The sequence below is a fragment of the Ascaphus truei genome, unplaced genomic scaffold, assembly GCF_040206685.1.
Source record: "Ascaphus truei isolate aAscTru1 unplaced genomic scaffold, aAscTru1.hap1 HAP1_SCAFFOLD_434, whole genome shotgun sequence".
Lineage (NCBI taxonomy): Eukaryota > Metazoa > Chordata > Amphibia > Anura > Ascaphidae > Ascaphus > Ascaphus truei.
This window is the reverse complement of record NW_027456765.1, coordinates 281,793-302,685: the sequence shown is the minus strand read 5'-3', so window position 1 is coordinate 302,685 and position 20,893 is coordinate 281,793. Positions and strand designations below refer to the sequence as shown.

At 59.5% G+C, this 20,893-nt stretch overlaps 1 protein-coding gene across 1 annotated transcript in view; it reads left to right on the top strand.

Annotated features, from left to right (window-relative positions):
- The window catches only part of LOC142484035 (chondroitin sulfate proteoglycan 4-like), a gene marked incomplete at its 5' end in the record, with an annotated part of 53,100 nt that extends 32,657 nt beyond the window's left edge, over nucleotides 1-20,443 (top strand). Inside the window, 6 exon segments of the mRNA XM_075584007.1 lie at nucleotides 4,230-4,425; nucleotides 5,846-5,977; nucleotides 6,057-6,229; nucleotides 7,760-7,943; nucleotides 16,131-16,592; nucleotides 16,595-20,443. Coding sequence (XP_075440122.1) covers nucleotides 4,230-4,425; nucleotides 5,846-5,977; nucleotides 6,057-6,229; nucleotides 7,760-7,943; nucleotides 16,131-16,592; nucleotides 16,595-18,171 — 2,724 coding nt within the window.
- Nucleotides 20,444-20,893: the final 450 nt, after the last annotated feature.

Genomic DNA, 20,893 nt, shown 5'->3' with positions numbered 1-20,893 from the left:
CTAACCTCTTATCTATACCAGCCCCCCTCCTCTCTACCAACCTCTTATCTATACCAGTCCCCTCCTCTCTACCAACCTCTTATCTATACCAGTCCCCTCCTCTCTACCAACCTCTTATCTATACCAGCCCCCTTCCTCTCTACCAACCTCTTATCTATACCAGTCCCCCTCCTCTCTACCAACCTCTTATCTATACCAGCCTCCCTCCTCTCTACCAACCTCTTATCTATACCAGTCCCACTCCTCTCTACCAACCTCTTATCTATACCAGCCCCCTCCTCTCTACCAACCTCTTATCTATACCAGCCCCCCTCCTCTCTACCAACCTCTTATCTATACCAGTCCCACTCCTCTCTACCAACCTCTTATCTATACCAGTCCCCCTCCTCTCTACCAACCCCTTATCTATACCAGTCCCCCTCCTCTCTACCAACCTCTTATCTATACCAGTCCCCCTCCTCTCTACCAACCTCTATCTATACCAGTCCCCCTCCTCTCTACCAACCTCTTATCTATACCAGTCCCCCTCCTCTCTACCAACCTCTATCTATACCAGTCCCCCTCCTCTCTACCAACCTCTATCTATACCAGTCCCACTCCTCTCTACCAACCTCTTATCTATACCAGTCCCACTCCTCTCTACCAACCTCTTATCTATACCAGTCCCACTCCTCTCTACCAACCTCTTATCTATACCAGCCCCCCTCCTCTCTACCAACCTCTTATCTATACCAGTCCCCCTCCTCTCTACCAACCTCTTATCTATACTGTACCAGTCCCCCTCCTCTCTACCAACCTCTTATCTATACCAATCCCCCTCCTCTCTACCAACCTCTTATCTATACCAGTCCCACTCCTCACTACCAACCTCTTATCTATACCAGTCCCCCTCCTCTCTACCAACCTCTTATCTATACCAATCCCCCTCCTCTCTACCAACCTCTTATCTATACCAGTCCCACTCCTCACTACCAACCTCTTATCTATACCAGCCCCCCTCCTCTCTACCAACCTCTTATCTATACCAGCCCCCCTCCTCTCTACCAACCTTTTATCTATACCAGTCCCTCCTCCTCTCTACCAACCTCTTATCTATACCAGGCCCCCTCCTCTCTACCAAGCTCTTATCTATACCAGCCCCCCTCCTTTCTACCAACCTCTTATCTATACCAGTCCCCCTCCTCTCTACCAACCCCTTATCTATACCAGCCCCCCTCCTCTCTATCAACCCCTTATCTATACCAGTCCCCCTCCTCTCTACCAACCCCTTATCTATACCAGCCCCCTCCTCTCTACCAACCTCTTATCTATACCAGTCCCCCTCCTCTCTACCAACCTCTTATCTATACCAGCCCCCCTCCTCTCTACCAACCTCTTATCTATACCAGTCCCCCTCCTCTCTACCAACCTCTTATCTATACCAGTCCCCCTCCTCCCTACCAACCTCTTATCTATACCAGCCCCGCTCCTCTCTACCAACCTTTTATCTATACCAGCCCCCCTCCTCTCTACCAACCTCTTATCTATACCAGTCCCCTCCTCTCTACCAACCTCTTATCTATTCCAGTCCCCCTCCTCTCTACCAACCTCTTATCTATACCAGTCCCCCTCCTCTCTACCAACCTCTTATCTATACCAGTCCCCCTCCTCTCTACCAACCTCTTATCTATACCAGCCCCCCTCCTCTCTACCAACCTCTTATCTATACCAGGCCCCTCCTCTCTACCAACCCCTTATCTATACCAGTCCCCCTCCTCTCTACCAACCTCTTATCTATACCAGTCCCCCTCCTCTCTACCAACCTCTTATCTATACCAGTCCCCCTCCTCTCTACCAACCTCTTATCTATACCAGCCTCCCTCCTCTCTACCAACCTCTTATCTATACCAGTCCCGCTCCTCTCTACCAACCTCTATCTATACCAGCCCCCTCCTCTCTACTAACCTCTTATCTCTTCCAGTCCCTCCTCTCTACCAACCTCTTATCTATACCAGCCCCCCTCCTCTCTACCAACCTCTATCTATACCAGCCCCCCTCCTCTCTACCAACCTCTTATCTATACCAGCCCCCTCCTCGCTACCAACCTCTATCTATACCAGTCCCCCTCCTCTCTACCAACCTCTTATCTATACCAGTCCCCTCCTCTCTACCAACCTCTTATCTATACCAGTCCCCCTCCTCTCTACTAACCTCTTATCTATACCAGCCCCCCTCCTCTCTACCAACCTCTTATCTATACCAGTCCCCTCCTCTCTACCAACCTCTTATCTATACCAGTCCCCTCCTCTCTACCAACCTCTTATCTATACCAGCCCCCTTCCTCTCTACCAACCTCTTATCTATACCAGTCCCCCTCCTCTCTACCAACCTCTTATCTATACCAGCCTCCCTCCTCTCTACCAACCTCTTATCTATACCAGTCCCCCTCCTCTCTACCAACCTCTTATCTATACCAGCCTCCCTCCTCTCTACCAACCTCTTATCTATACCAGTCCCCCTCCTCTCTACCAACCTCTTATCTATACCAGTCCCCCTCCTCTCTACCAACCTCTTATCTATACCAGTCCCCCTCCTCTCTACCAACCTCTTATCTATACCAGTCACGCTCCTCTCTACCAACCTCTATCTATACCAGCCCCCTCCTCTCTACTAACCTCTTATCTATACCAGTCCCTCCTCCCCTCCTCTCTACCAACCTCTTATCTATACCAGTCCCCCTCCTCTCTACCAACCTCTTATCTATACCAGCCTCCCTCCTCTCTACCAACCTCTTATCTATACCAGTCCCCCTCCTCTCTACCAACCTCTTATCTATACCAGCCTCCCTCCTCTCTACCAGCCTCTTATCTATACCAGTCCCCCTCCTCTCTACCAACCTCTTATCTATACCAGTCCCCCTCCTCTCTACCAACCTCTTATCTATACCAGTCCCCCTCCTCTCTACCAACCTCTTATCTATACCAGCCCCTCCTCTCTACCAACCCCTTATCTATACCAGTCCCCCTCCTCTCTACCAACCTCTTATCTATACCAGTCCCGCTCCTCTCTACCAACCTCTTATCTATACCAGTCCCCCTCCTCTCTACCAACCTCTTATCTATACCAGTCCCCTCCTCTCTACCAACCTCTTATCTATACCAGCCCCCTCCTCTCTACCAACCTCTTATCTATACCAGCCCCCTCCTCTCTACCAACCTCTTATCTATACCAGTCCCCTCCTTTCTACCAACCTCTTATCTATACCAGTCCCCCTCCTCTCTACCAACCTCTTATCTATACCAGTCCCCCTCCCTCTACCAACCTCTTATCTATACCAGCCCCCTCCTCTCTACCAACCTCTTATCTATACCAGTCCCCCTCCTCTCTACCACCTCTTATCTATACCAGTCCCCCTCTCTACCAACCTCTTATCTATACCAGTCCCCCTCCTCTCTACCAACCTCTTATCTATACCAGTCCCCCTCTTCTCTACCAACCTCTATCTATACCAGTCCCCCTCCTCTCTACCAACCTCTTATCTATACCAGTCCCCCTCCTCTCTACCAACCCCTTATCTATACCAGTCCCCCTCCTCTCTACCAACCCCTTATCTATACCAGCCCCCCTTCTCTCTACCAGCCTCTTCTCCCCCTTCCTCCCCCCCCCCGGGGGGCAGAGTAACGAGCTGCTCCCTGCGTCTCATATTCTATCCCATGTGTCTTTCTCGCGGCTCCTCCTCTCTCGCACCTCGTGACCCCCCCCCCCCCGCCCGCAGCGTTATGTGGCGCGGCAGCAGCGCAAAAATATTAATTTTCATGTATTTGCCGCTCACTGCCGCACGCGTCTCCGCTGTATCAGCGTCAGCCACCCACAGCCAATTGTCATTGTGTTATAATGACCTTATAATATTGAGCATTATAAATGAATGTGTCATATGTGGAGGTACATTATAATGGAGGTGTCCTTATATAGGGGTACATTATAATGGAGGTGTCCTTATATAGAGTACATTATAATGTGGAATCCTTATATAGAGTACATTATAATGTGGAATCCTTATATAGAGTACATTATAATGTGGAATCCTTATATAGAGTACATTAAATGGTGTCCTTATATAGGGGTACATTATAATGGGGGTTGCAATTGGAGGTAGCCTTCTATGGGGGCACAGTGTAATATGGAGGTCCTTATAGGGGGGTGTACGTCTTTATATGGGGTATATTATAACGGGGTGCCCTCTTCCCCAGATGTTGGAACGCGCCACCGCTGACCTCCCCCCCGAGGCGCTGCGCAGTGTCGACGCGGACTCCCCCCCGGAGGAGGTGGTATATTCCCTGTTGCCCCCATCCAATGGGCAGGTGGTGTTGCGGGGGTCCCCCAGGGGGGTTCTCCGCTTCTCCCAGGGGCAGCTGGAACAACGACAAGTACAGTTCGTGCATCAAGGTGAGGGGGCGGAGCCTGCCGGGGGGGGGGGGTGTTAGAGAGTGTATGAATGAGGAGCAGGGGGACGGGATGGGAGGCCGGGGGAGGCGAGGCTGCAGCCTGGGATAGGAGGCCAGGGGAGGGAATGGAAGGCCAGGGGAGGGGTGGCCGGGGGAGGGAATGGGAGGCTGGAGGAGTGGAGGGAATGGGAGGCTAGAGGAGTGGAGGGAATGGGAGGCCGGGGGAGGGGAGGGAATGGAAGGCCGAGGGAGGGGAGGGAATGGAAGGCCGAGGGAGGGGAGGGAATGGAAGGTTTGAGGGAGGAGGGGAGGGAATGGGAGAGGCCGGAGCAGGGAATGGGAGGCCGGGGGAGGGGAGGCCGCAGCCTGGGGTAAGAGGCCAGGGGAGGGGAGCCCAGGGGAGAGAATGAGAGGCCGGGGGAGGGAATGAGAGGCCGGGGGAGGGAATAAGGCTGGGGGACGGGATGGGAGGCCGGGGAGGGGATGGGAGGCGAGGCCGCAGCCTGGGATAAGAGGCCAGGGGAGGGGAGCCCAGGGGAGGGAATGGAAGGCCGGGGGAGGCGAGGCCGCAGCCTGCGATAAGAGGCCAGGGGAGGGAATGAGAGGCCGGGGGAGGTAATGTGTGGGAAGGGAGGCCAGGGGAGGGAATGGGAGGCTGGAGGAGTGGAGGGAATGGGAGGCAAGGGGAGGGAATGGGAGAGGAGGCCGGGGGAGGGGATGGGAGGTCGGGGGAGGTAATGGGAGGCCGAGGGAGGGGATGGGAGGCCGAGGGAGGGGATGGGAGGCCGAGGGAGGGGAAAGAATGGGAGGCCGGGGGAGGGGATGGGAGGCCGAGGGAGGGGATGGGATGCCGGAGGAGGGGAGGGAATGGGATGCCGGAGGAGGGGAGGGAATGGGAGGCCGGAGGAGGGGAGGGGATGCCGAGGGAGGGAAAGAATGGGAGGCCGGGGGAGGGGATGGGAGGCCGGGGGAGGGGAAAGAATGGGAGGCCGGGGGAGGGGATGGGAGGCCGAGGGAGGGGGTGGGAGGCCGAGGGAGAGGATGGGAGGCCGGGGGAGGTGATGGGAGGCCGGGGGAGGTAATGGGAGGGGAGGGGATGGGAGGCCGAGGGAGGGGAAAGAATGGGAGGCCGGGGGAGGGGAAGAATGGGAGGCCGGGGGAGGGAATGGGAGGCCGGGGGGAGGGATTGGGAGGCCGGGGGGTGGGGATGGGAGGCCGGGGGAGGGGAAAGAATGGGAGGCCGGGGGAGGGGATGGGAGGCCGAGGGAGGGAATGGGAGGCCGGGGGTGGGGATGGGAGGCCGGGGGGTGGGGATGGGAGGCCGGGGGGAGGGATTGGGAGGCCGGGGGGTGGGGATGGGAGGCCGGGGGAGGGATTGGGAGGCCAGGGACAGGATGATTGAACCTCCCCATCTCTCTCAGGGCCACTGGACGGTGGATTCTTCTTCAATGTCTCTGACGGAGAGAACCAATCAGAGCAGCTTATGTTCCGTATCCAGGCCACTCCCCTCGCTGTCACCATGGAGACCGCGCAGGACCTCATTGTGTGTCCCGGTGAGTATCAGACACCTCTAAGACAGGACCCTCTAGGACCCTCACCGCCGGCTGACTCTCTGCCCTCTCTCCCCTGTAGGATCCCTCCAGCAAATCACCAGCCAGCACTTGAAGGCGGTAACCAATGAGATGGAGGCTCCGCCCACTGCGCTGGTATTCCACATCGAGGAGCCGTCTCGGATTGGTCAGATCGTGAGGGGGGAGGAAGCAAGCAGGGAAAGGGCGGGGCTTACCAATTTTACCCAATCAGAGGTGAGTATCTCCCCCAGAGCGTCGCTCCCTAACCCCTTCCCTGCCAGAGACCCGCAGAGCGTCGCTCCCTAACCCCTTCCCTGCCAGTCCCGCAGAGCGTCGCTCCCTAACCCCTTCCCTGCCAGTCCCGCAGAGCATCACTCCACTAACCCCTTCCCTGCCAGAGACCTGCAGAGCGTCACTCCACTAACCCCTTCCCTGCCAGAGACCTGCAGAGCGTCGCTCCACTAACCCCTTCCCTGCCAGAGACCTGCAGAGCATCGCTCCACTAACCCCTTCCCTGCCAGAGACCCGCAGAGCGTCGCTCCACTAACCCCTTCCCTGCCAGTCCGCAGAGCATTGCTCCATTAACTCCTTCCCTGCCTGAGACCCGCAGAGCATTGCTCCATTAACTCCTTCCCTGCCAGAGATCCGCAGAGCATTGCTCCACTAACCCCTTCCCTGCCAGAGACCCACAGAGCGTCGCTCCACTAACCCCTTCCCTGCCAGAGACCTGCAGAGCGTCGCTCCACTAACCCCTTCCCTGCCAGAGACCTGCAGAGCGTCGCTCCCTAACCCCTTCCCTGCCAGAGACCCGCAGAGCATCGCTCCCTAACCCCTTCCCTGCCAGAGACCAACAGAGCGTCGCTCCACTAACCCCTTCCCTGCCAGAGACCCGCAGAGCATCGCTCCACTAACCCCTTCCCTGCCAGAGACCAACAGAGCGTCGCTCCACTAACCCCTTCCCTGCCAGAGACCCGCAGAGCATCGCTCCACTAACCTCTTCCCTGCCAGAGACCCGCAGAGCGTCGCTCCCTAACCCCTTCCCTGCCAGAGACCAACAGAGCGTCGCTCCACTAACCCCTTCCCTGCCAGAGACCCGCAGAGCATCGCTCCACTAACCCCTTCCCTGCCAGAGACCCGCAGAGCGTCGCTCCCTAACCCCTTCCCTGCCAGAGACCAACAGAGCGTCGCTCCACTAACCCCTTCCCTGCCAGAGACCCGCAGAGCGTCGCTCCCTAAACCCTTCCCTGCCAGAGACCTGCAGAGCGTCGCTCCACTAACCCCTTCCCTGCCAGAGACCTGCAGAGCGTCGCTCCACTAACCCCTTCCCTGCCAGAGACCAACAGAGCGTCGCTCCACTAACCCCTTCCCTGCCAGAGACCTGCAGATCGTCGCTCCACTAACCCCTTCCCTGCCAGAGACCTGCAGAGCGTCGCTCCACTAACCCCTTCCCTGCCAGAGACCAACAGAGCGTCGCTCCACTAACCCCTTCCCTGCCAGAGACCCGCAGAGCATCGCTCCACTAACCCCTTCCCTGCCAGAGACCCGCAGAGCATCACTCCACTAACCCCTTCCCTGCCAGAGACCAACAGAGCGTCGCTCCACTAACCCCTTCCCTGCCAGAGACCAACAGATCGTCGCTCCACTAACCCCTTCCCTGCCAGAGACCCGCAGAGCATCGCTCCACTAACCCCTTCCCTGCCAGAGACCTGCAGAGCGTCCCTCCCTCTGTGGCAGATCGTTGCAGAGCATCTCTCCCTCTCACAGGTGGACGTGGGGGTGATATATTACCAGCATATAATGCCCCTCACTCCCTTCTGGGCCGCGCAGGACTCCCTGTCCTTCCATGTGACCTCACCGCGCGCAGTGTCACCGCGTCACCGCCTGCGTGTCACCGCGACGTTCCAGGGACCCTGTCCTCCCCAGCGCAGCCAGCTCTGGGGCAACACAGGTAACGCGCACCTCTAGGACTGGGCACTAATGCAGAACCCGGCACCTCTAGGACTGGGCACTAATGCAGAACCCGGCACCTCTAGGACTGGGCACTAATACAGAACCCGACACCTCTAGGACTGGGCACAAATACAGAACCCGGCACCTCTAGGACTGGGCACTAATACAGAACCCGACACCTCTAGGACTGGGCACTAATACAGAACCCGGCACCTCTAGGGCTGGGCACTAATACAGAACCCGGCACCTCTAGGACTGGGCACTAATGCAGAACCCGGCACCTCTAGGGCTGGGCACTAATACAGAACCCGGCACCTCTAGGACTGGGCACTAATACAGAACCCGGCACCTCTAGGACTGGGCACTAATACAGAACCCGGCACCTCTAGGACTGGGCACAAATACAGAACCCTGCACCTCTAGGGCTGGGCTCTAATACAGAACCCGGCACCTCTAGGACTGGGCACAAATACAGAACCCGGCACCTCTAGGGCTGGGCACTAATACAGAACTCGGCACCTCTAGGGCTGGGCACTAATACAGAACCCGGCACCTCTAGGGCTGGGCACTAATACAGAACCCGACCTCTAGGACTGGGCACTAATGCAGAACCCGGCACCTCTAGGGCTGGGCACTAATACAGAACTCGGCACCTCTAGGGCTGGGCACTAATACAGAACCCGGCACCTCTAGGGCTGGGCACTAATACAGAACCCGACCTCTAGGACTGGGCACTAATACAGAACTCGGCACCTCTAGGGCTGGGCACTAATACAGAACCCGGCACCTCTAGGGCTGGGCACTAATACAGAACCCGGCACCTCTAGGGCTGGGCACTAATGCAGAACCCGGCACCTCTAGGACTGGGCACTAATGCAGAACCCGGCACCTCTAGGGCTGGGCACTAATGCAGAACCCGGCACCTCTAGGGCTGGGCACTAATACAGAACCCGGCACCTCTAGGGCTGGGCACTAATACAGAACCCTGCACCTCTAGGACTGGGCACTAATACAGAACCCTGCACCTCTAGGACTGGGCACTAATGCAGAACCCGGCACCTCTAGGACTGGGCTCTAATACAGAACCCGGCACCTCTAGGACTGGGCACTAATACAGAACCCGACACCTCTAGGGCTGGGCACTAATACAGAACCCTGCACCTCTAGGGCTGGGCTCTAATACAGAACCCGGCACCTCTAGGACTGGGCACAAATACAGAACCCGGCACCTCTAGGGCTGGGCACTAATACAGAACTCGGCACCTCTAGGACTGGGCACAAATACAGAACCCGGCACCTCTAGGGCTGGGCACTAATACAGAACTCGGCACCTCTAGGGCTGGGCACTAATGCAGAACCCGGCACCTCTAGGACTGGGCACTAATGCAGAACCCGGCACCTCTAGGGCTGGGCACTAATGCAGAACCCGGCACCTCTAGGGCTGGGCACTAATACAGAACCCTGCAAATCTAGGACTGGGCACTAATACAGAACCCTGCACCTCTAGGGCTGGGCACTAATACAGAACCCGGCACCTCTAGGACTGGGCACTAATGCAGAACCCGGCACCTCTAGGGCTGGGCACAAATACAGAACCCTGCACCTCTAGGACTGGGCACTAATACAGAACCCTGCACCTCTAGGGCTGGGCACTCATACAGAACCCTGCACCTCTAGGGCTGGGCACTAATACAGAACCCGGCACCTCTAGGGCTGGGCACTAATACAGAACCCGGCACCTCTAGGGCTGGGCACTAATACAGAACCCGGCACCTCTAGGGCTGGGCACTAATACAGAACCCTGCACCTCTAGGGCTGGGCACTAATACAGAACCCGGCACCTCTAGGGCTGGGCACTAATGCAGAACCCTGCACCTCTAGGACTGGGCACTAATACAGAACCCTGCACCTCTAGGGCTGGGCACTAATACAGAACACTGCACCTCTAGGACTGGGCACTAATGCAGAACCCGGCACCTCTAGGGCTGGGCACTAATGCAGAACCCTGCACCTCTAGGGCTGGGCACTAATGCAGAACCCTGCACCTCTAGGACTGGGCACTAATACAGAACCCTGCACCTCTAGGACTGGGCACTAATGCAGAACCCGGCACCTCTAGGACTGGGCACTAATGCAGAACCCGGCACCTCTAGGGCTGGGCACTAATACAGAACCCGGCACCTCTAGGGCTGGGCTCTAATACAGGACCCTGCACCTCTAGGACTGGGCACTAATGCAGAACTCGGCACCTCTAGGGCTGGGCACTAATACAGAACCCTGCACCTCTAGGGCTGGGCACAAATACAGAACCCGGCACCTCTAGGGCTGGGCACTAATACAGAACCCGGCACCTCTAGGGCTGGGCACTAATACAGAACCCGGCACCTCTAGGGCTGGGCTCTAATACAGAACCCGGCACCTCTAGGGCTGGGCTCTAATACAGAACCCGGCACCTCTAGGGCTGGGCACTAATACAGAACCCGGCACCTCTAGGGCTGGGCACTAATACAGAACCCTGCACCTCTAGGGCTGGGCTCTAATACAGAACCCTGCACCTCTAGGGCTGGGCTCTAATACAGAACCCTGCACCTCTAGGGCTGGGCACTAATACAGAACCCTGCACCTCTAGGGCTGGGCTCTAATACAGAACCCTGCACCTCTAGGGCTGGGCTCTAATACAGAACCCTGCACCTCTAGGGCTGGGCACTAATACAGAACCCGGCACCTCTAGGGCTGGGCTCTAATACAGAACCCGGCACCTCTAGGGCTGGGCACTAATACAGAACCCTGCACCTCTAGGACTGGGCACTAATACAGATCCGGCACCTCTAGGGCTGGGCACTAATACAGAACCCGACCTCTAGGGCTGGGCACTAATACAGAACCCGGCACCAATACAGAACCCTGCACCTCTAGAGCTGGGCACTAATACAGAACACGGCACCTCTAGGACTGGGCACTAATACAGAACCCGGCACCTCTAGGACTGGGCACTAATACAGAACCCGGCACCTCTAGGGCTGGGCACTAATACAGAACCCGGCACCTCTAGGGCTGGGCACTAATACAGAACCCGGCACCTCTAGGACTGGGCACTAATACAGAACCCGGCACCTCTAAGGCTGGGCTCTAATACAGAACCCGGCACCTCTAGGGCTGGGCACTAATACAGAACCCGGCACCTCTAGGACTGGGCACTAATACAGAACCCGGCACCTCTAGGACTGGGCACTAATACAGAACCCGGCACCTCTAGGGCTGGGCACTAATACAGAACCCGGCACCTCTAGGACTGGGCTCTAATACAGAACCCCGCACCTCTAGGGCTGGGCACTAATACAGAACCCGGCACCTCTTGGGCTGGGCACTAATACAGAACCCGGCACCTCTAGGGCTGGGCACTAATACAGAACCCGGCACCTCTAGGACTGGGCTCTAATACAGAACCCGGCACCTCTAGGGCTGGGCACTAATACAGAACCCTGCACCTCTAGGGCTGGGCTCTAATACAGAACCCGGCACCTCTAGGGCTGGGCACTAATACAGAACCCGGCACCTCTAGGGCTGGGCACTAATATTTCCCAACAAATAACCCACCACTTCTGATGTTCCTCCCCTGTCTCTCTCCCCCCCCCTCGTCTCTCTCTCTCTCTCATCCCCCTGTCTCTCTCCCCCCCTGTCTCTCTCCCCCCTCCCCCCTGTCTCTCCCCCCCTGTCTCTCTCCCCCCTCCCCCCCTGTCTCTCTCCCCCCTCCCCCCTCCCCCCTGTCTCTCTCCCCCCTCCCCCCCCTGTCTCTCTGCCCCCTCCCCCCCTGTCTCTCTCCCCCCTCCCCCCCTGTCTCTCTCCCCCCTCCCCCCCTGTCTCTCTCCCCCCTCCCCCCCTCCCCCCTGTCTCTCTCCCCCCTCCCCCCCCTGTCTCTCTCCCCCCCTCCCCCCCCTGTCTCTCTCCCCCCTCCCCCCCCTGTCTCTCTCCCCCCTCCCCCCCCTGTCTCTCTGCCCCCTCCCCCCCCTGTCTCTCTGCCCCCTCCCCCCCCTGTCTCTCTCCCCCCTGTCTCTCTCCCCCCTCCCCCCCTGTCTCTCTCCCCCCTCCCCCCCCTGTCTCTCTCCCCCCTCCCCCCCCTGTCTCTCTCCCCCCTCCCCCCCCCTGTCTCTCTCCCCCTCCCCCCCCGTCTCTCTCCCCCCTCCCCCCCTGTCTCTCCCCCCTCCCCCCCCTGTCTCTCCCCCCTCCCCCCTCCCCCCCCTGTCTCTCCCCCCTCCCCCCTCCCCCCCCCTGTCTCTCCCCCCTCCCCCCCCTGTCTCTCTCCCCCCTCCCCCCCCTGTCTCTCACCCCCCTCCCCCCCTGTCTCTCCCCCCCCTCCCCCCCTGTCTCTCACCCCCCTCCCCCCCTGTCTCTCACCCCCCTCCCCCCCCTGTCTCTCACCCCCCTCCCCCCCCTGTCTCTCACCCCCCTCCCCCCCCTGTCTCTCACCCCCCTCCCCCCCTGTCTCTCACCCCCCTCCCCCCCCTGTCTCTCCCCCCCTCCCCCTCCTGTCTCTCCCCCCCCTGCCCCCTGTCTCTCCCCCCCTGTCTCTCACCCCCCTCCCCCCCTGTCTCTCACCCCCCTCCCCCCCCTGTCTCTCACCCCCCCCCCCCTGTCTCTCACCCCCCTCCCCCCCCTGTCTCTCCCCCCCTCCCCCTCCTGTCTCTCCCCCCCCTGCCCCCTGTCTCTCCCCCCCCTGTCTCTCACCCCCCTCCCCCCCTGTCTCTCACCCCCCTCCCCCCCCTGTCTCTCACCCCCCCCCCCTGTCTCTCACCCCCCTCCCCCCCCTGTCTCTCCCCCCCTCCCCCTCCTGTCTCTCCCCCCCCTGCCCCCTGTCTCTCCCCCCCCTGTCTCTCACCCCCCTCCCCCCGTCTCTCAACCCCCTCCCCCCCCTGTCTCTCCCCCCCCTCCCCCCCTGTCTCTCACCCCCCTCCCCCCGTCTCTCACCCCCCTCCCCCCCTGTCTCTCTCCCCCCCTCCCCCCGTCTCTCTAACCCCCTCGTCTCTCTCCCCCCCTCCCCCCGTCTCTCTAACCCCCTCATCTCTCTCCCCCCCTCGTCTCTCTCCCCCCTCCCCCCCTGTCTCTCTCCCCCCCTGTCTCTCCCCCCCTCCCCCCCCTGTCTCTCTCCCCCCGACCCCCTATCTCTCTCCCCCCTCCCCCCCTGTCTCTCTCCCCCCTCCCCCCCTGTCTCTCTCCCCCCCTCTGTCTCTCTCTCCCCCCCCTCTGTTTCTCTCTTCCCCCCTCCCCCCTGTCTCTCTCCCCCCCCTCCCCCTGTCTCTCTCCCCCCTCCCCTCTTTCTCTCTCCCCCCTCCCCCCCTGTCTCTCTCCCCCCTCCCCCCCTGTCTCTCTCCCCCCCCTCCCCCCTGTCTCTCTCCCCCCTCCCCCCTGTCTCTCTCCCCCCCTCCCCCTGTCTCTCTCCCTCCCTCCCCCCTGTCTCTCCCCCCCGTCTCTCTCCCCCCCCGTCTCTCTCCCCCCCTCCCCCTCTCCCCCCTCCCCCTGTCTCTCTCCCTCCCTCCCCCCTGTCTCTCCCCCCCTGTCTCTCCCCCCCCTCCCCTGTCTCTCCCCCCCCTCCCCCCTGTCTCTCCCCCCCCCCTCCCCCCTGTCTCTCCCCCCCCCTGTCTCTCTCCCCCCTCCCCCCTGTCTCTCTCCCCCCCATCCCCCTGTCTCTCTCCCCCCCTCCCCCTGTCTCTCTCCCCCCTCCCGTCTCTCTCCCCCCCTCCCCCCCTGTCTCTCTCCCCCCCTCCCCCCCTCCCTCTCTCCCCCCCCCCCTGTCTCTCTCCCCCCCCCTCCCCCTCCTCTCTCTCCTCCCCCTCCTCTCTCTCTCCTCCCCCCTCCTCTCTCTCTCCTCCCCCCTCCTCTCTCTCTTCTCCCCCCTCCTCTCTCTCTCCTCCCCCCTCCTCTCTCTCCTCCCCCCTCCTCTCTCTCCTCCCCCTCCTCTCTCTCCTCCCCCCCTCCTCTCTCTCCTCCCCCCTTCCTCTCTCTCCTCCCCCCTCCTCTCTCTCCTTCCCCTGCTCTCTCTCCTCCCCTCCCACATCTCTCTCCCCTCCCCTCCCCCATCTCTCCCCTCCCCCACCCCCCCCCTCTTTCTCTCTCTCCCCCCCTCTTTCTCTCTCTCCCCCTTTCTCTCTCTCCTCCCCCCCTCTTTCTTTCTCCTCCCCCTCCTCTTTCTTTCTCCTCCCCCTCCTCTTTCTTTCTCCTCCCCTCCTCTTTCTCTCCTCCCCTCTCTCTTCTCCACTCCTCTCTCTCCTCCCCCCTCCTCTCTCTCCTCCCCCCTCCTCTCTCTCCTCCCCCCTCCTCTCCTCCCCCTCTCTCTCTCCTCCCCCTCCTCTTTCTTTCTCCTCCCCCTCCTCTTTCTTTCTCCTCCCCCTCCTCTTTCTTTCTCCTCCCCCTCCTCTTTCTCTCCTCCCCTCTCTCTTCTCCACTCCTCTCTCTCCTCCCCCCTCCTCTCTCTCCTCCCCCCTCCTCTCTCTCCTCCCCCTCTCTCTCTCCTCCCCCTCCTCTCTCTCTCCTCCCCTTCCTCTCTCTCTATCCTCCCCTTCCTCTCTCTCTATCCTCCCCTTCCTCCTCCCCGCTCCTCTCTCTCTCCTCCCCCCTCCTTCCCTTCTCTCTCCTTCGCCCTGCTCTCTCCTCCCCCCTCCTTTCTCCTCCCCTCCCCCATCTCTCTCCCCCCCTCTTTCTCTCTCCCCCCTCTTTCTCTCTCCCCCCCCTCTTTCTCTCTCTCCTCCCCCCTCCTCTTTCTCTCCTCCCCTCCCCCTCTCTCACCCCTCCTCCACCCCTTTCTCTCTCCTCCCCTTCGTCTCTCTCCCCTCCCCCACCCCCCTCTCTCTCCCCTCCCCCCTTCGTCTCTCTCCCCTCCCCCTCCCCCCCTTCGTCTCTCTCCCCTCCCCCTCCCCCCCTTCGTCTCTCTCCCCTCCCCTACCCCTCTCTCCTCCCCTTCGTCTCTCTCCCCTCCCCTACCCCTCTCTCCCCCCCTTCGTCTCTCTCTCCTCCCCTACCCCTCTCTCTCTCCTCCCCCTCTCTCTCTCCTCCCCCACCCCTCTCTCTCTCCTCCCCCTCTCTCTCTCCTCCCCCACCCCTCTCTCTCTCCTCCCCCTCTCTCTCTCCTCCCCTACCCCTCTCTCTCCTCCTCTACCCCCTCTCTCGATCCTCCCCTCCCCCCTCTCTCTCCTCCCCCTCTCTCTCTCCTCCCCTCCCCCTACCCTCCCCCTCTCTCCACTCCCCCACCCCTCTCTCCTCCCCCACCCCTCTCTCTCTCCTCCCCCACCCCTCTCTCTCCTCCCCTTCCCCTCCTTCGTCTCTCTCCCCTCCCCCACCCCTCTCTCTCTCCTCCCCTCCCCCTCTCCCCTCCCCCTCTCTCTCCCCCCCTCCTCCTCTCTCCCCTCCCCCCCCCTCCTCTCTCCCCTCCCCCTCCCCCCCTTCGTCTCTCTCCCCTCCCCTACCCCTCTCTCCTCCCCTTCGTCTCTCTCCCCTCCCCTACCCCTCTCTCCCCCCCCTCCTCTCTCCCCTCCCCCTCTCTCCCCTCCCCCTCTCTCTCTCTCCCCTCCCACATCTCTCTCCCCTCCCCTCACCCATCTCCCCCCCCCTCTTTCTCTCTCTCCCCCCCTCTTTCTCTCTCCTCCCCCCTCCTCTTTCTCTCTCCTCCCCCCTCCTCTCTCCTCCCCCTCCTCTCTCTCCTCCCTCTCTCCTCCTCCTCCTCTCTCTCTCTCTCTCCTGCCCCTCCTCCTCCTCTCTCTCTCCTCCCCCTCCTCCTCTCTCTTTCTCTCTCCTCCCCCCTCATCCCCCCTCCTCCCCCTCTCATCTTCTCTCCTCTCCCCCCTCCTCCCTCATCCTCCACTCATCTTCTACACCCCTCCCCCTCCTCTCTCCCCCCTCCTCCTCTCTCCCCCCTCCTCATCCTCTCTCCTCCCCATCTTCTCCCTTCTCCCCCCTCCTCCCCCTCTCCCCCCCCGTCTCCTCCCCCACCCCTCTCTCTCTCCTCCCCCACCCCTCTCTCTCCTCCCCTACCCCCTCTCTCTCCTCCCCTACCCCCTCTCTCCTCCCCTACCCCTCTCTCTCCTCCCCTACCCCCCTCTCTCCTCCCCCCCTCTCGCCTCCCCTCCCTCTCCTCCCCTTCCCCTCCCTCTCCTCCCCTTCCCCTCTCTCTCCGTCCTCCCTCCCTCCCCCTCAGGTCTCCACGTCTTGGAAGGCGGCTCCTCCCCCATCACCCGCTCCACCCTGGATGCCTCCAACCTCCTGGCGAACCTCAGCGCCTCCGCCCTCCCCTCCCACGATGTGGTCTTCGTGGTCAGCAGCCTCCCTTCCCGGGGCCACCTCTCTCTCCACGGGGCCCCGCTGGACCCCCAGCTCCCCCACTTCATGCAGTGGCACCTGGAGCAGGGTAGCCTCCGCTACACCCACGAGGGGCCCGGGCTTCTGGGCGACAGCTTCCAATTCAGGGCCTGGCTTTGGCCCAAGTCACAGGCCGTCCGCGACGCCCCTCCTGAGGCTGGCAGCTGGGTCATTGCGGAGGCCCTAAACGTGACCATCATTGAGGTGCCCAGGCTGCCCCCCCAAATCTTCCCACCCAGGAAACCTCTACAGGTGGCACCCGGCTCATACGCTGCCCTCACCCCAGACCACCTAATGGTAGAATACCCCAATACTCCCCCGAGGACATTATTTATACCATCCTGGAACTGCCAGAAGGAACCTCGTTGGCTGTCCGGGGCAACCAGTCGGTGCCAGTCTCCCGTTTCTCCCAAGAAGACCTCACCAAGCTGAGGCTCATCCTCTTTGCCAACCTGACGGCCGCTTCCGGTGCTATCCGACTCAATGTCACGGCCGGGCGTCACCTCTCTGTCATGGCACTGCTGCCCGTCAAGGTGCCCGCCATTCTTACTGCCCCACTGGAGGTCCCCCAGGCGTCAGGAAGGTCAGTCTTGACCCTAGGACACTTCCTGCCCACCATGGAGGGGGTGCCGCAGGACATCCTGTACAAAGTGACACAGCAACCCAGTTACGGCCGGCTGGTAGCCGGCAAGGGGCAGGTAACAGAGTTCCGGCAGGGGCAGGTGGAAGCCGGCGAGGTGTCCTACATCTTCACCAGCTTTTTGTCTTCCCGGGACGGGTTTGGGTTCCTGGCGCGATCTGAGAGGGGAGAGGAAGTGGCTGGTATGGTGGCGGTGGCAGTAACTGCCTTGGTGAAGACCGGGATCAGAGAACTGTGGCCAAGAGGGTGCACGGTGAAGCTTGGAACCAGGGTCATCGACGCCAGCGAGCTGGGCACACAGACAGAGAGTGTGCCGACCTTTAGAGTCTTGCGCCAGCCCAGGGGAGGGAGGTTGGTGAGGTACTCAAGGGAGGGTGGCAGAGGCGAGGGCGCCGGTACCAATGCCTTCACGCAGAGTGAGCTGGAGAGAGGGCTGATCGGGGTGGAGCTGTGGGAGGAAGGGCAGAGTGAGCCGGCCGTGCGAGACAATGCATTCCAGCTGGAGCTCGGTGCCAGTCATGTACCACCGGCAAACGTCACTGTCAGGTTTAGCACCGGGCCTTACAATGCCTCCTATTCCTACCGTGCCACCCTGCTCAGAGTTCCTGGGGGGTCGGAGCCAACCCCAAGTCTGGTTTCCACCACAAGCTTTGTGGTTACCACCAGCCCTGTGCCCACCCCAAGTTTGACACCCACCACCATCCTAGTGCCCAGCCCAAGTTTGACACCCACCACCATCCTAGTGCCCAGCCCAAGTTTAGTGCCCACTTCAAATCCGGCGCCCACCCCAAGTCCAGACCCTTCCCACAATGCCACAGACTCTTATACATTGGCATCAGATCTTTGGGAGTCAACAGAAGACTTCACAGTAAGCACCACCCAATACAACCCTACCAACGTCTCATGGAGTATGGAGGTGCCCACCTCGCCCACCCCAGCTGTAGAGGGCACCTTCCTTGGCTTCATGAGTGCCCACATGTACAGCATCGTGGTCCCGGTCTGCGTGGTGCTCTTCCTGACCGTGGCGTGCCTTCTCCTGCTCTTCCTGCTGCGGAGGAAGAGGATGGGCAAGCACCATGTGCAGAAAGCAGCGTCCTCCGCCAAGCCCGAGAACGGCGCCACTGACCATCAAAGCTTCCGGCCCACCGAGCCGGACCAAGGCATCCCACTCTGTGAGGTCGGGGCAGGACATGGGGGAAATGGGACAGGAGGGCAGCCAAGCAGTCAGTACTGGGTGTGAACCCACGAGGGAGATCTTTCCTGGGTGTCCACCAAACGCGGGAGTCTTCCTCCCAACGACCCTCAGGATGGAGAACGAGTGGAAACCCGATATCCCACTCTGCTACCAGCGCTCCCCCTCGTCCCTGCTGGAGCAGTGCATTGTGGGCTCGTTCCTGCCAAATACTTTGAGGCCCCCTACCCCTAAAACAGGGTCAGGCTGGGCCAGATCCCATCACACCCAACAAGAAGTCAAACAACCCCAAAGTTTGCCCATATTAATTGGGGGACGTGACGCCTTCCACTGCCGGGACAGTTGGAAGTCTGTATGGTTATGGCGCCCATCTGTGGGTACATATCCTGGAAATAAGGGGCCTGGGGCGCAGATATGGTATAGAGAAGCTTCCCTGAGTATATGGGTGCAGCAGAGAACGATTGGTTGCCCGGCCCAAAGAATATCCCTCCTTTTAAGGGAAGTCAAGGCTAGTCTGAGATGTCACGGCTACCCTTCCCAACGAGACCCCTCCCACCCACTCTCATTCTCTGTATCTCTAGCTGTGTGTCTGTTCATATGTCTCTCCCCCCCCACCCCCTAAGTCTCTCTGTTTCTCTCTTTGCTTCCTCTGATCTCTCTCTCCCCTCTGTGCTCCCCCGTCTCTCCCCCCACCCCCTATCTCTCTCACATTTGACTCCTCCCTCACATTCATACTATTGTTAAACCGGCCATTTTTTTACCTTCATTGCCAAGATACGCCCTTCCCTCTGTCGCTCTACTGCTAAAACTGTAACACAGGCCCTCATTCTCTCCCCTCTCAACTACTGTCATCTTCTGCTGTCCAGCCTTTCTCCCGTGCAAAGCCATGCTAAATACTACTGCTATAATCATTTCTCACTCTGCCCCTCCTCACATCTCACCCTAATATCTCACTATACCCTCCTCTGCCCCTCCTTACATCTCACCCTAATATCTCACTATACCCTCCTCTGCCCCTCCTTACGTCTCACCCTAATATCTCACTATACTCTCCTCTGCCCCTCCTTACATCTCACCCTAATCTCTCACTATACACCCCTCTGCCCCACCTTACATCTCACCCTAATATCTCACTAAACCCTCCTCTGCCTCTCCTCACATCTCACCCTAATATTTCACTATACCCTCTGCCCCTCCTTACATCTCATCCTAATATCTCACTATACCCTTCTCTTCCCCTCCTTACATCTCACCCTAATCTCTCACTATACACCCCTCTGCCCCACCTTACATCTCACCCTAATATCTCACTCTCCTCTCCTCTGCCCCTCCTTACATCTCATCCCTAATATCTCACTATACACTCCTCTGCCCCTCCTTACATCTCACCCTAATATCTCACTATACCCTTCTCTTCCCCTCCTTACATCTCACCCTAATCTCTCACTATACACCCCTCTGCCCCACCTTACATCTCACCCTAATATCTCACTATACCCTCCTCTGCCCCTCCTTACATCTCACCCTAATATCTCACTATACCCTCCTCTGCCCCTCCTTACATCTCCCCCTAATATCTCACTATACCCTCCTCTGCTCCTCCTTACATCTCACCCTAATATCTCACTATACCCTCCTCTGCCCCACCTTACATCTCACCCTAATATCTCACTATACACTCCTCTGCCCCTCCTTACATCTCACCCTAATATCTCACTATACCCTCCTCTGCTCTTCCTTACATCTCCCCCTAATATCTCACTATACCCTCCTCTGCTCCTCCTTACATCTCACCCTAATATCTCACTATACCCTCCTCTGCTCTTCCTTACATCTCAGCCTAATATCTCACTATACCCTCCCCATCGCTCCCCCTCTGTCCCCCTCTCCCCAGTCATCTGTCTGTCCTCTGAAGTGGGAGAGTGTCTGTCATTAGCCCCTATGCAAGCCCTGTCCGTCCTTGGGCGGGTCACTCAGGTACAAACCATTAGACTGTAAGCTCTTTGGCCCGGGTTGTCATGTTTTTATATAAAAGATTATTTATTTTTGCATCTCATCTCTGTATACCTGTCGTCTGTCTGTCACTATGCCAATGTATACCATTACTTCCAAAGTCCCAAACTCCTGTATACCTTTCTGTGCTATGTCATCACGCCTCTGTATACCCCGCTATGTCATCACGCCTCTGTATACCCCGCTATGTCATCACGCCTCTGTTTACCCCTCTGTCATCAACTCTGTGATGTCATCAGAACTCCAGCTCCGCCTACTATAAATAAAGTGAGCGGACATGGAAACAAAATAAAAAAATATAAATATATGTACCTGTGTGTTACCTGTACAGCCTCAGCCTGTCCTGTCTGTCCCTCCCAGCGTCAGGTGACACAGCGCCCCCGCCTGTCCTGTCTGTCCCTCCCAGCGTGAGGTGACACAGCGCCCCCGCCTGTCCTGTCTGTCCCTCCCAGCGTCAGGTGACACAGCGCCCCCGCCTGTCCTGTCTGTCCCTCCCAGCGTGAGGTGAGACAGCGCCCCCGTCTGTCCCTCCCAGCATGAGGTGACACAGCGTCCCCAACTGTCCTGTCTGTCCCTCTCAGCGTGAGGTGACACAGCGCCTCCGTCAGTCCTGTCTGTCCCTCCCAGCATGAGGTGACACAGCGCCCCCGCCTGTCCTGTCTGTCCCTCTCAGTGTGGGCTGACACAGAGCCTGTCCTGTCTGTCCCCCGCACTGTGAGGTGACACAGAGCCTGTCCTGTCTGTCCCACCCACTGTG